The sequence below is a fragment of the Lissotriton vulgaris genome, unplaced genomic scaffold (assembly GCF_964263255.1).
Source record: "Lissotriton vulgaris unplaced genomic scaffold, aLisVul1.2 SCAFFOLD_562, whole genome shotgun sequence".
Classification (NCBI taxonomy): domain Eukaryota; kingdom Metazoa; phylum Chordata; class Amphibia; order Caudata; family Salamandridae; genus Lissotriton; species Lissotriton vulgaris.
The window spans coordinates 272,680-287,453 of NW_028250739.1; the positions used below are offsets into that span (position 1 = coordinate 272,680).

The following is a 14,774-nucleotide window of genomic DNA, read 5'->3' on the forward strand; positions in this document are numbered from 1 at the left end:
AGGAGGTACACAATCCACCTACAATAAAAACAGGGGTGGATATCGTGGAAACAACATCAAGGGCAGAGGAAGAGGAAACAACAATTCCAGATCCTCTGCCAATAACAAACAGTGACACCCTGTCACTGCCCCCTGACCATATAACACCTGTCGGGGGAGACTACAACAGTTCCTGCCGGTCTGGAAATCCATCACCACAGACAGGTGGGTGAGAGACATTGTCCAGTACGGGTATTGTCTGGAATTAACATCCACTCCACCCAACATACCACCAAGACACAGTCCTATGTCCGCAGAGCACTTACACTTATTGCAGCAGGAGGTCGTCCGCATGCTGCAAAAAGGAGCCATAGAGCTCGTGCCTGTAGAAGACCAAGGCTCAGGGGTGTACTCTCTGTATTTCTTAATACCCAAAAAGGATGGGTCTCTCAGACCTATACTAGACCTCAGGCCTCTGAACAGTTACATTCTGTCAGAGCATTTTCATATGCTCACCTTACAGCAGGTTCTGCCGTTACTCAGTCAGGGAGACTTCCTCGTAACACTAGATCTGAAAGATGCGTATTTCCATATACCCATACACCCATCACACAAAGTATCTCAGGTTCACTATTCAAAACCAACACTATCAGTTCAAAGTCCTCCCTTTCGGAGTAACGACGGCACCCAGGGTGTTCACAAAGTGCCTGGCGACAGTAGCAGTACACCTAAGGAGACAGCACATACATGTCTACCCCTATCTGGACGACTGGCTTATTTAAGCAAAGACGGCCCAGCAGTGTGACAGCCACATGTCCCACACAATTCATCTTCTTCACAGTCTGGGATTCTCGCTGAATTATCCAAAGCCACATCTTCAGCCCGCCCACGTGCGACAGTACCTGGGCGCGACAATGGACACTCTGGCAGCCAAAGCTCAGCCAAATTCAGCGAGGATAAACAGCATGCAATTGCTGATACAGAAGTTCAGACCCCAACACTCACTTCCAGCAAGAGTGTTCATGCAGTTGATAGGCATGATGGCCTCCTGCATCTTCATAGTCCTGCACGCGAGACTACAGATGCGCCCGCTTCAGGACTGCTTAGCACGTCAGTGGAATCAGGCTCAAGGACAATTAAAAGACCTAGTGTTGGTGAGCGGTCGGGCATTCAACTCTCTGCATTGGTGGAACCCACAAAACCTTTGCAAGGGCCGACCGTTCCAGGAGCCTGTGCCACAGATTATACTGACAGCGGAGGCATCTCTCCAGGGATGGGGAGCTCATGTACTCCACTATACGATGCAGGGACTATGGACAGCACAGCAGAAGGAGATGCACATCAACCTTCTGGAACTGATGGCAATCTTCATGGCAATGAAAGCTTTCAAGGTACACTTGTGCAACAAGGTCGTGTTGATCCGGACGGACAACATGACTGCCATGTACTACATACAGAAGCAGGAAGGAACACACTCTCCACAGTTGTCTCATCTGGCTCAGAGCATGTGGAAGTGGGCCATTCAGAGGAACATCTTCCTCATGGCGGAACATCTTCCTCATGGCGGAACACCTCCCAGGCAAGGACAACCAGATGGCGGATCTGCTCAGCAGACACAGCCGCCAAATGCACGAGTGGGAGATACATCCATCAGTACTCCAACCGTACTTCCAGCAGCGGGGTCATCCAGAGATCGACCTATTCGCCACAAGGGAAAACCCAAAATGCCAAAGCTTCGCCGCCAGGTTCCCACATCCGCAGTCACAGGGCAATGAGATATGGTCAGGCCGATTTGCGTACGTTTTTCCCCCAGCACCTCTGATACCGCTGGTGGCGCGCAAGCTGAGGCAACACTCGATGACACTCCTCCTGGTTGCTCCAATGTGGGCACGCCAACCATGGTACACCACGTTTCTAGAACTCTCTGTGGTACCGCATCAAAGGCTGCACCTCACACCCAAGCTTTTGACGCAGAGCCATGGCGACATTCAGCATCCAGATCCGCAACAGCTCAACCTGGCGATCTGGCTCCTGAAGTCTTAGAATTTGGCTACCTCAACTTGCCGCCAGAATGTATGAATATCATCAAAGAGGCAAGACGGCCCACAACCAGAGCATGCTATGCGGCTAAATGGAAAAGGTTTGTCGTATATTGTAACAACAATGACATTGACCCATTGGATGCATCTATTCAAAACATTATCTGTTATTTGTTGCACTTATACAGATGTAATCTGGCGTACAGTTTCATTTGTATACATTTATCCGCAATCGCAGCTTATCTTTAAAACGGCAGCACCTCTCACTATTCAGAGTGCCTGCCATTAAAGCTTTTCTGGAGGGACTCAAGAGTGATCCCTCCCAGACACCCACCTTCACCTGTATGGAACCTAAATGTGGTCCTCACCAGATTGGTGGGGCCACCTTTTGAACCTCTGCACTCTTGTGAGATTCAATTTCTTACCTGGAAAGTTGCTTTCCTAGTAGCCATTACCTCACTAAGAAGAGTTAGTGAACTCCACGCACTAACCAGTCAAGAGCCAATCATTCAGGTACACGCAAATAGAGTTGTACTACGCACCAACCCTACATTCATGCCTAAGGTGATTTCGCAGTTCCACATGAACCAAACCATAGAACTGCCAGTTTTCTTTCCTAATCCAGAAAATGTCGCAGAGATCTCTACACACATTAGACGTCAAAAGAGCTCTTATGTACTATATAGACAGAACAAAGGATTTCAGGAAGACAAAACAACTGTTTGTTGCCTTTTCTCCACAGCACAAAGGCAACCCCATTTCCAAAGCAGGAATAGCCTGATGGATCGTTAAGTGTATACAGATTTGCTACGCAAAGGCTCAACGCACACTAACCATTCCTCCTAGAGCACACTCCACATGTAAGTTAGGAGCATCCATGGCTTTCATGGGAAATATTCCTTTAGAAGAAGAGATATGTAAGGCAGCCACATGGTCCACTACACATACATTTACGAAACACTACTGCGTAGATGTGCATTCAAGACAGCAAGCAGCTGTAGGACAGGCTGTTCCCAGAACTCTTTTTCAGACTGCTGCAGCTGGCACGGGCAGCCGCCGCTAACAGGAGGGACTTCTATGTATTCTATGCACAGATATTAATTCAGCAGCCCACATGCCTCGAACCGAATATGCTACTTGCCAGTATGCATCTGTTCTAGGCATGTAGGGCTGCTGACATTCATATCGTCCACCCTCCTTCCCGGCGCCTGTAGCAGCTGTAGCATTCACAATTACTATGTAGCATGGACATCACTCACGGTATTACACTCCATCTCTGCCACAATGGCGAAAAACAATCTGAGGATGGAGAGGATGCCCATGCGCACTGTAGTCCAGGGGAGGAGCCACCTATCTCGTGATACTTCGAAGACTCTTCCAGGACAACAATGTGCAATCATCCGGACCCAACACTAGGCGGCGATCTATGCACAGATATGAATGTCAGCAGCCCTACATGCCAAGAACAGATGCATATTGGTAAGTAGCATATTCGTTCCACAGCCCTAAGATGATGTGAGGGTAAAACAGCTTAACAGGTGTTCTGCCAAGTTAGTTTGTGGTGAGTCTTCCACAAAAGGTTATTAGTTCCCCCCCACCACGTATAGGATGGCCTAATGTGCTGCTACTTTGACAAAGACAAAAGTAGATTAGCAGTGTCTCTTAAGCATTCGCTTACAGCCTTGAGATTTTTTATCCATGGTGCAGAGTCCTCTGCATCAATTCAGAACATGTTTATTTGATTTTGTATTCCATTACGATATGGAAAACATCGTAATTCTAGAAGGTGTGCATGGTCACAATCACTTGGTACAAAAATAGTCTTAGAACAGGGTGCCTCACAGCTGACAAAATAGATGCAACTATGTGTGTGTGCACGGCTCCTTTTAGATGATGTGGTCTGTTCTCTTCTCAACCAATGGGATTCCTTACCCCAAGATCATGAATTATCCCATCTCTCAAAACTGTTGTAAGTCTCCTGCTGGCTTAGGTTCCCATATTGCTTTTCGTGACTGCTAGTGACCACTGTAAACCTTGGAGTGAAATGCCGGATGGCCTCTTTCCGGAAGTTAGTCACTAAAACAGTGCAGAGTTTGTTTGAAATGATGTCCGTTATAGAATGTCTTCAGTCATGTGCTCTTCTGCACCAGCGTTTTTAACATAAATGTAGTATGACTGTACTTTAGCTACAGTATAAGGTGTAGGCCCAGTAGGGAACAGATGAGCAAGATCGCAAGTGGTTTGGTATAAACTACAATAGTAAACCACCCTTACCATAGTGTGCTTGGAGGTTCAAACTTGCTGGGTGTGAATTAAGTTATAGGTGATGCATAAACGAACTGCTGTTGCAGGGGGTTGGCTGCTTTTAGATTCATATTACATACATTTGATAAATTTCTTGGTAGATCTTCATAGTAACACTGTGCAGACCTGTTTGAAATGCTAGGTATCAGACATACATATACAGTTATTTGTTTGTGGAATAATTACTGCTTTTGCATTATGAACGTTATTGCTGTTAATCACAAGCATTTGTAATGCAATGGGTCTCGCATTTACGAGACTTTCAGCTATTTGGTGTAGCGATGATGACAAAACCAGACCTTTTGGGCACTGTAAATGTCAGTAGCTTAAATTCTCGCAAATGCAAGACCTATTGAATTGCAAATATTGTTTGATTCCAAGCGCCCCATGCCGCGTGTACACTCAATAGAGGCCACGTCACTTTCTTTAGACGAGCTACGTCTACAGAAAGGGGTGTGGGCTCCTAAGTGCAAGCGCGGCATGGAGCACTTCGAAACCACCCCAAAACATTTTTTGTAAAGCTCAAACTCCCCTAAATGTGAGACTTGTGGCCGAGCAAAGAAGCGGCCGCCATTGTCCCGGCTGCATTGAAAGTGAAAGCGCACATGGTGCCCTAAATGTTGCTGCAAAGCACGTCTTAACTGCAGTAAGACAAACCGCACTAAAGAAAATAGTGCTTACAGACAAAATAACACAGACGGTGTAACAACTGAAGTAAAGCGACCAGTCCTTATGGGAGGTTACAAATGAAGACCAGGCGGTACTAAGGATGGACTAACAATCCGATAACCAAATCAGAAGCCAGCATTTACAAAGGACAAAGATACAAGCCAATGAAAAATATGGGCGGAGAGTGGGCCGAGCTTCAAGTGCATACTCTAATACAGCATGCCTCGCAGAGCAGCGCATGCGCTGCCCATGCTCTACCTAAGTAAGGACAACCCCCCTTTCACTTCACACCCTTCACCCCCTCCCCCCCCCTCCACCCACACACACACACACACACACACACCTCCCCTCTTCTTCGGCTACCCTGGGAAATCGACTGTCTTCACAACTTGCATCTTCCGTTTACTTCAGCACGTTGCTTGAAAGCCAGAAAGATGTGCACTACTCCAATTTCAGATTTTTTTGGCTACCAGCTTTGGTCACAAGTTGCCTGGAACTGAATCGTCCAATTCAGCTCCCACGGTGTCCAAACTCTTCTCCTAACCTGCGTAACACTTGGTGGACAATTAAATGGTCTGCAGTATAACATTGAGAGACATATTTTTCAATTTAAAACAGACTGGCATAGAAGGAACTGTACTATCATTTTTAAGCTGTCAGTCTTAACCCTGGTAACCCCCAAAATAAACTTCGATTGGGCTTCATTTTCCATATGGTCCACCTTGGACTTAAGGTGTGCAATTCAGACATGCTAATTGAGTTCTAGCTGCATTTTCCTCATCTTTGAATATTCCCCAGGTGTCAGACTGGACAGGAAACCTCCCTCAGAACCTCTGCGTGCCAGTGGGTGGAGCCACGTGGCTCCGCACTGCCAACCGTTCTGCTCCGTAAGTGTGTAGAGATGACATAGGTGCTATTCCTCATGCTGACATTAGTTCCTTTCTTTCCGTGCCTTGAGATGCAGCTCCAGAACTCTCTCTCTGAGACCTAACCTAAAAAACGTCATTAGTGTGCAGGGATGAAAATCACTGCTCCAACAGGCCCCCCTTCCCCTCCCAAAAAAAGAATTTGACTGGTTATAAGCCCTATTGGGACTGTAGCATACCAATGTCTGTGATGGATCCCCATCAGGTGTGCTGGTGGTGTCTGGCTGCGACTCCCAAGACCTGCAGAGAAAGCACGTTCATTAACACAAAGGGCATCCATGAATGCAATGTGTAACTTTACGTCGCCAAGCAGAAGACCTCTCGCTGGGGCTGTTCGGCACACTCTGCATCCAAGATTCGATCTCTGTCCCTTTTCTGGAGTAGACTGAGCCGCTCCTGAGGCTGGTCTTTGTGCTAGTAAGTTTAAGAAATAAAACAAATAAGGACGCGATTCCATGCCTTCGTGCCACTTATTAGCCAGAGCAGGTGTGGCTTTCTATGCCATGGCGATTAGCAGGGCGGCTGAAGTTCTTGACCTCCAGCTCCACAAATTGGAGGTTAAGACGAATGCCTGGCCTAAGGTCCTTCAACTGGCTGTAAGTCTTGAGTCCCTTCTTCCTTTCAACAAGACCTTTTTATTGAGGACTTGGGCCAAGCCGTGCTCCAGCCCACCTGTGAATCGCCAGATTGCTAGTAGCCATCGCTCTGCTGGGCCTGACATGTTGTTCGCAGGGAATGTGCCTTACCCTTCATTCTTCATCCCTTCAGTGATTGATGGAGTACCATCCCTCTGTTTTGCGGCAGAAAGTGCAATGCCTTTTGCCCAAAGGGTATGTTGCCAGAAGTAGGACTTGGTTATTTCTGTTACTTTCTGGTGCCCAAAAAGGACTGAGGTCTTAGGCCTATTTGCAGCTTGGACCCTTTCAGCGCCTTCCTCCAGTAGTAGAATTTAAAAAATCCTCATCCTTACCCAGGTCTAGTCTTCCCTCAAGACTGAATGATGGAGTTGGACCTTCAGGAGGACCATATTTGTATATCAGTTCTGCCAGCCTATCTATGCTACCTACTGTTTGTGGTGTGACAGGAGCATTTTCAGTGCTCACATTTCATCTAACAAGCACCCCTCAGGTACTCGCGAAAGTGGTGGCACCACACATTCGGAGATCATGGGTGATGGTCTTCCCCCTACCTAGACGACTGGTTGTTGAAGGTGAGCGCACCACGGGCAGTTGTCAGTTACTTCCAGACTATGGCGAGCCTCCTGTTGTCTTTGTAGTTCAGTCAACATGCTGAAGTCCCACCTGACTTCTCACTCAATTTCATTGGAGCCATTCTGGACATTGTTCAGTTTTGTGCCTTTTCACAGGAAAGAAGTGTCCATCCCAGTCTTTCAGTCACTGTCCCGGATTTTAGTGCGGTAAAGACTGAGGCTGTAGCACTCATGACCTCTTGCGTCCTGCTGGTCGAGTGCTTGAGATGCCATGTCAGGCTCTACAGTGATCTGAACGGGCCTTGGGAAATCTACTTGCCCATTCGCTATGGCGAGTCCGATATTATCAGGGCGAGCTACTTTTCAGGCTTACTGGCCTAGTGATCTGTTCATTCGGAAAGAGAAGGAACTACAAAGATGCCTTTCAATCTTGTTTTTATCTTGTCACATTTGCTCTGCATTCAGAGACCGAGGTCACATGGCAGCTTATATCTTCTTGCAATTTGCGGCTTATTTTATTCTTAAGGTTTGTGTTTACTTTTCTTTCTCTGACTGCAAAGTTAGAGGATTTTGTAAATTGAACTGCCTGACAATTATGCTGTATACTATGTGTGAATTGAGAGGTTGTAGACCACACATTTAAATAGCTTATAAAGTGCACAAATACTTCAAAATATCTCAAAGCTGCATGTTCGTGGCAAGGTTTGTGGCCATTTCAGTGGGAAATGAGTAGCCTGTAAATGACAATGCACTATCGCATCATACTTGAGTAATATATTTATTAAAAGTGAGCTTTTAAACACGAACTGAAAAGCATTCCTGTCACATCCTGATGACAGTGCTGTTAGTGAACTAAGAGGCAAGTCAGGGGTCATGTCTTTCCTGTATGTGGCTAGGTTTTTAGTCTATTAAATTAAACAATATTTTTTGTATAACACAAATGCTGAACTCCACTATATAAAGGTGCTCTTGTGATGAAGAAAGACACCTCTGTAAAATAAAATATTTGCCTAAGATCGCTCCATTTGTGACCAGTTTATTGGTCCCACTGTTTAGTTGGGTCAAGTAGATTTTTCCAACTCCCTATACCTGCAGATCCTGTAACGTTTTTATTAATTTTTTAATGAAGTCTCAGTGGGCCTAACATCAAGGGGACCTCTGACCATGTTGAGATTTCGGAGGAGACTCAAGAGATCTGCAGTGGTGGGTGCTGGACCACGATTGGGTCAGCACAGACACCTCTTCCCCTCCCCCCCCCCCCCCCCCCCCCCCCCCCATGCCAACCAAAGAGTGTGTTAACCAATGCATTGCTTCTGGGTTGAGGCAGCGGTCTGGGAATTGTGGCGATCAGGGGCCTCTGGACTCTGGTGGAATTCCGGTTCCACAGCAGCCTGCTGGAGCAGAGGGCCATCCACCTATAGCTGAAAGCCTTCCCTCTGTGAATCAATGGGAGCCAGTTACAGGTGCTCCGCCATGTGATAACTGCAACAAATTGGGTGGGTTGGGGGGTCACAGACTTTATGCTAGGAGGCCTTGCATCTCTGGAAAGTGCTAAACCTCCAAGGGATTTTCCTGATGTTGAGCCACCTGGCAGGGGTATAGAATTGCAGGGCACACAAACTCGGCTGTTAGCCCCTAGCTGACCACAAATGGCAGTTACACCTGGATGTGGTGCATGGTCTCTTCCATGGATGGGGAGAACCTTTGCTTGATCTATTTGCCATTGCCAAGAACGTGCAGTGCCTGCACTTGCTCGCTTTAGCATTTCCAAGGAGTCTCGCTCGAAGACGCCTTCTGCCTCCAGTGGAATTCTAGACTCCTGTATTCCTTTCTGCCGATACTACTCCTGCTCTGAGTTCTCGACAATTGGGACCCACCAAACCCAAGTCATCGTAGTGGCTCTGTATTGGGAATTGAGAGTATGGTGTTTAGAACTCCTGAGCTTGAGCACATATCCTCTGATAAGGCTACCCCTCCAGAGGATCTACTGTCTCATCAGTATGCCTGTGCAGTCTCCACCTTCCTGCTTGGAGATTCAGCAGTGACATCTGAACACGGTCTACCTTCTCTGGAGGTGGTAGATGTAATCTTGGCAGCCAGGTATTGTTGGACAAAAACTCTATATGCTGGCCGTTGGAACACATTTATGGTTTGGTTAGGCACATGCCAGATTGACCCATTCCAGGCCAGGTTATCAGATATTAGTTTGTTTTATCTCTTACACAGCAAGGCTTTGCTTTGGGCACACATGAGTTATCTTATCCTCTTCTTACGGTTGCCAGTTTAGCCCTTGTTTAAGACACCGATTGTGATAAGATTTTTGAAAGGGCGCAACAAGTGTTCTCCCTTTCTAATTTTGCAGTGCCCCAATAGTCACTTAACCTGATCCCAACTTATTTGTTGTGCTCTACATTTGAGCTGCTTCACAGCTGCCCTTTACGGCTCCTTACTATTAAGACTGTGTTCCTCAGCGGCACAGGTCTCCCTCCTCATTCTGTGGTTGAACTCTATCCATTAATAAAATCCCAAGATTGGGAATCTGTACACTGTTCACAACAATATGCTTTGGGGGCTGTGCGTCTGGTGATGCAGACAGTCTAGAAAGCAACTGAACTCAGCGTGCGGGAGTGACCCCTATATAGACTCCACATGTCATTTCTGAAGCAGAACAGCTTCAGTGTGGAGCTACTTGGTGCCACCTACTAGTGAGAAGTACTGCTGAAATGTTTCTGGATCCAGTCTAATGCCTGCAGAATATTCAAGAGAAGTAATCTTCCGCTAGATAGTCTCCCAGAAAGTTACTGAAGGTAAGGGACTTGTTAATCACCTCCATCGCAGTAAGATTCTACGAGGAGCCTCTCGGTCTTTCACTGTGTGCTGTTTACTTGTCTGGCTTGACCTGACTCAAAAGGGGATGATGGATGGAGCGCTTGAGCAAATCAAACACTCACCCCCAGTCAACTGATCTGAGTTTAATCCATCACCATTCTTTAGCTCACTCAGCCACCCCAGTTCAGACATGGCCATATGCAAATCAGTCTGACCCTGTGCTTCATGGGAACAGTCCAGCCCGAACTGCCAAGCCATGTCTTCCCTGGACCGGAAACAGCCAGCACATAACCGGTCCAGGTATATTATTCCTCCGGGAGATCAGTGCTCTTTCCTTGGTCTTCAGTCTTACGATTTGATATCTAATCATGTCCCAAGGTAAGGGTTGTACCCAAGCTATTAGTACAGCTGTCATAGTGCATGGCCAGCTGTGCCCCCAACCCAGTTGGTTTTCCTTGGAAAGGAGTAACTGCAACCTAGAAGTCTGAATGTTTTATGATTTAAACTTGTTGAATACCTGAAGACATCTAAGTGGCTGAAGCAAAAGGTGTTGCAAACATTCTGCACAAATGGTAACATTAATTACAGCCAGTTTTGAATTGCTACATCTTTTAGAAGGATTTTAAGTAACCAGGTTCTACAAGAACTGATGCTTGCAAATTGTCTGGAGGTCTTTAATATCTAACTCTTTCAAGCACTGAAACCTACTTTTACTTGGGGAGAGTTCAGCCTGTGAGATTCTATATAAATATATAAATGTCCTGATGTTAATAGTTGTGATGATTTCCATCTCATAAGAGAATCCTAAGAGGGTAGTGCAGCATTATTGGGATTTTGGATAGCACAGTTCGAGGACATTCATTTTTCGAAGGTCAGTCTATCAAATGTTAGGGGTTTAAAACCTGGATTTAAAGGATGAAATGGTCCTTTGAAAGAGGGTGCTTATGGGGTGCATCAAGGTTCTAGACAGATCAGTCCTTTGGGTTTCAGGTTCTGCTGTTACTGTGTCCTGATGTGGACGAGAGTTAGTATGATCTTGGATTGTCGAGTTTACTGTTTAGTGCATCTCCTTCCTAAAGCTTCGTTCTGTGATGTTCAAGTGTTTGAATAACCTGTTGAAGCTGCCTGCTGGTTTGCTTTCGAAACAACTCTTGGTCTTGTTTGTACACCCTTTACTGATGTGATGTTCTCTTCTCCCTCCAGATCTCCTCAAGTAAAGGTGGTGCATGGGCACAGTATATGGCTGAAGTAAAAAAGTACAAAGCTCACCAGTGCAGCGATGACGACAAAACCAGACCTCTTGTTAAATAACTTTCCCTGGGATGACTGGACTTTGTATATACTTATTTAAAACTCACTGCTGTGCACCAGGAGCTCAAAGCGGATGGAGCCAGTAGGACTGTACATTCTGACTCTAGAAGCTGGGAGCAGCGGACTTCAGATCTTTATTCTTTAACACTTCTGCACTGATCGATTCGTCAAAGATCGACTTGTTCACCTTGGAGCTTTAGTAGTAAAAGACTGGTCTAAGAAGTTGGTGCTTCCACCTTTTGAGTACTAAAGGTTTGCTTAATTTACTGTTCATTTTCACGTCCCAAAATAATTGAGATTTGTCAAAACAGTCTTCAAACTTAATGCAAATACCTACGAAGGATCTTAGTGGAACCAAATGTGTAGATCATTCCCAGCACAGCAGCCTGTTCAGCATATGGTCATAGTGTGCTTTTGTTTCATGGAAGCGTATGGTCCTGGTACTCAGCACATCTGCGTTAGTAAATTCTGTTTAATGGTCTCTTTTGGCCTTCAAAAGCTTTCAGTACGTTGTATTCCATTTTACCAAGTATCCAAGCTGAAGACAACTGATGGTCCTCTGCTTGCAAGCAAGTATAACTAACGATGGATCTTTGTTTTTGATTTTCTGTTTTGTGTACTGATACCATTTAGTTTGGGTGCTCCTTTGCAGTGGAGCTTTGCAGCTGCAGGCCATGACTTTTGTGGAGTCCACTTCCTCTGTGACTTGCTGAAAGACCATAGAGACCAGGAGTTCGCTAATAATGCTTTAAGATATGCTTCAATGTGAAAACATTTCTGTATCCTCCCCCCCACCCCACCCCAAATCTTGCATATATTCCTCAGATAGAAAAAGTAGATTGAGGTTTAAATGAGTTCTGGTTTTGTGTTGTACTTGGCTTTTTTGCCAGTCTTATGCTTTTTGTTGAACTGGAAGACTTCGGGATCATCAACGTTCTGCAACTACCCATACGCAATTAATGTTTTATTGCTTTTCTGATATGAACAACTTCACTTTACTGTACTCGAAAGGTAGTATCTAAGTTTCAGAGCTCTGTTTTCCATTCCTCATGATTTACTGGTATCTTATAAACTTGTAAGGAGACAAGTGCTGAGCTTTGTCCAATGCAGTGCATGGCGAGAGTCGAGGGATTACAAATAAACAAAATGTGTTATTTTGACCAAAAGAGGAGGCAGATGAATTGTATTTATTTTATGTACCTTGAGAATTGACAGAAGCTTGTCATTGACTGCAGCTGGTGTTTGCTGATCAGTGGTATTATTGTTCCTTGTGTGCTTGAGGCAGAATTGACCTGTTGGCCAGAAGTTGTGCTAATGTGGCGCATAGCCGTGATCCGTTGTGGTGCAGTTTTGCACAGGTGAGCAGTTAACACAGCATGCTTAGTCAAGAGATGCAAATCGGCAGTATACTAAGCACCTTGTACTTTCACTAAAGGATGGAAACAGACATTGTGGGGGACCTTCTCCCCTCAAGGAATGAATATCTCACGTACTGATAAGTCCCTGGTTGCTTAAAAATAAACAGCAGAGTACAGATGGATACAGATTAGCTGCCCAGTCTGTAGAAGCTTCTCCAATGTGTAGGCTAATGGCCTGGTAGCTAGAGGGGCATCAAAAGTGTGTATGTTCAATCCCTAGGAACGCCCAGAGATCAATCTTTGAAGAACGTGTGGGTGCTCTATCCAAATCAAAATAGCTATGAAGTTGGTGCAAGAGGAGTGCAATAAAAGGGGAACCAGTGGCATCGGGTGCTGTTTTTCGTTGTGCAAAGCCTCCAAGAATAACTTGGAAGATTTATTGTGGGATACATGTAACAGCAAACATTTTAGTTTCTCAGAGACTGTGCCGATGTGACTGCAAGGTACTCTGAATCGGGGCATTAAACTACTTGGTGTTTTCAGATTTAAGGAAGAAGGAAGGTGCAGTGAGAATTTCAGTTAACATTTTTTTTTTTATACAGTGTGAAGCACAGATAATCCGGCAAAATAATCTATAAAAAAATTAGCCACAAGCCATTGATTATTGGAAAATCTGTGCTGTTCTTCTGCAGGAATTAAAAATAAAACTACATTTTCACAGCCTTTTGCAGGTGAAGGGAAACTCCCTGTCGGGGAATGTCCGAGATTTCAGACAAATTCCACTTAATTGTGGTGCCATGCTCTAATGCTTCAGAGTCTTCGCATAATTTTGCCCAAATTAAACAGGATCTGTAACATGATTCAGAATTTGAAATGCTTGTTATGGACTTATTCGGATTGTTTTGATAAACGCTGTTCTGAAAATATCCACAGATTGCTGGGTTCGCCCAGATTTTATATACTTGCAAAGAAGGAAGTATTTTTTGGTTCTTTACATTGTTTGTGCCTCTACAATAATAGTAGTCAGAAATGTGGGTTTTTAATGGGAAGCTACCCTAAGCCCCTTCCATGCTTTCCCTTTTTTTTTTGTTTGTTTTGCTTATCTTCGCCTGTTTACTTATACTGAGGTCTTGCCCACCCCACCCTACCCTCCCAGCTCAATAGCCCTGTCACTGTTTTCTTTTACAATAAATATATATGCATATATTTATTTTTAAACGCATACATAGAATGGGCTCTGGTTCTTTCCAGAGGTGTATTTCTCCTGATATATTCTGTTACGCGTTCAGTTATAATTTGCATCCTATTGAGCCCTTGCAAGATGCAATTCATACAGACAGCATTTGTGTTTTCTCTGCTGATGATTCAAAAATGTATTTTTATTTTATATATATATTTTTTTTAGTCAGTACTCCTTGCATGCCAGACCTGTTGGTTCTTGCAATGCTTTTTTTCTCTTCCTTGTTAAACCTAGATGCAGTATAGACCATAATTAATGTTAAGAGTTAAAGTTAATTGAAATGAATAGATAGGAGGTGTGAATGTTAATTAGACGTTTACATGAAATAGAAGTGACTGTTGACTGGTTATTAACCATCCCTTGACTATTCATCTTCACTTGATCTCCTTTAATTATGTTTAGAGTTGAATAGGGTAGGTAACTGTTGTCTCCTAAAGGTCTCAAAACCTTTCTTAAAACTTCTTAATATAGAATTTTTCTATTTACAGTGCAATCACAAGTCTCCTCTCAACTGGTATTGGGACTTCGGTGTTGCTAGTTATGTTTCCTGTAGCCTTTTGTCTAATTGCTAAGATGATACTCTACTACCTAACAATAAAAGAAAGAAGTGTTTGACAAGTAGCATGTTTGATTGTTGAAGTGAAATCTGGCACTGTCTTCGAAAATGTAATGTTTTGAAAATCGTACCTAATTTTTATTTTTTTTGCTGAACTCAATGACCGTTATAATCTGTAATAAAGAAGCTATCAATCAGCCAAACTGGGATTATGCTAGGTGATAAAGGCTGGTTCTCTTGAGATGTTTTAGTTTCTTCCCATTGCGTTGGGTAGAAATTAACATATTTAAGATAAACACTTTAATTGTGCAACATAGAATAAGCGTTGTGCACTTGAAGGTGAATGAGATTCG

The 14,774-nt window shown here is 44.5% G+C and overlaps 1 protein-coding gene across 1 annotated transcript in view; it reads left to right on the forward strand.

The window, feature by feature from the left end:
* TRIR (telomerase RNA component interacting RNase) overlaps positions 1-14,486 on the forward strand; it is a 59,548-nt gene extending 45,062 nt beyond the window's left edge. Inside the window, exon 3 of the mRNA XM_086950637.1 lies at positions 11,160-14,486. Coding sequence (XP_086806763.1) covers positions 11,160-11,267 — 108 coding nt within the window. The 3' untranslated portion in view covers positions 11,268-14,486. The remainder of the gene's footprint in view (positions 1-11,159) is intronic.
* The last annotated feature ends 288 nt before the right edge of the window (positions 14,487-14,774 follow it).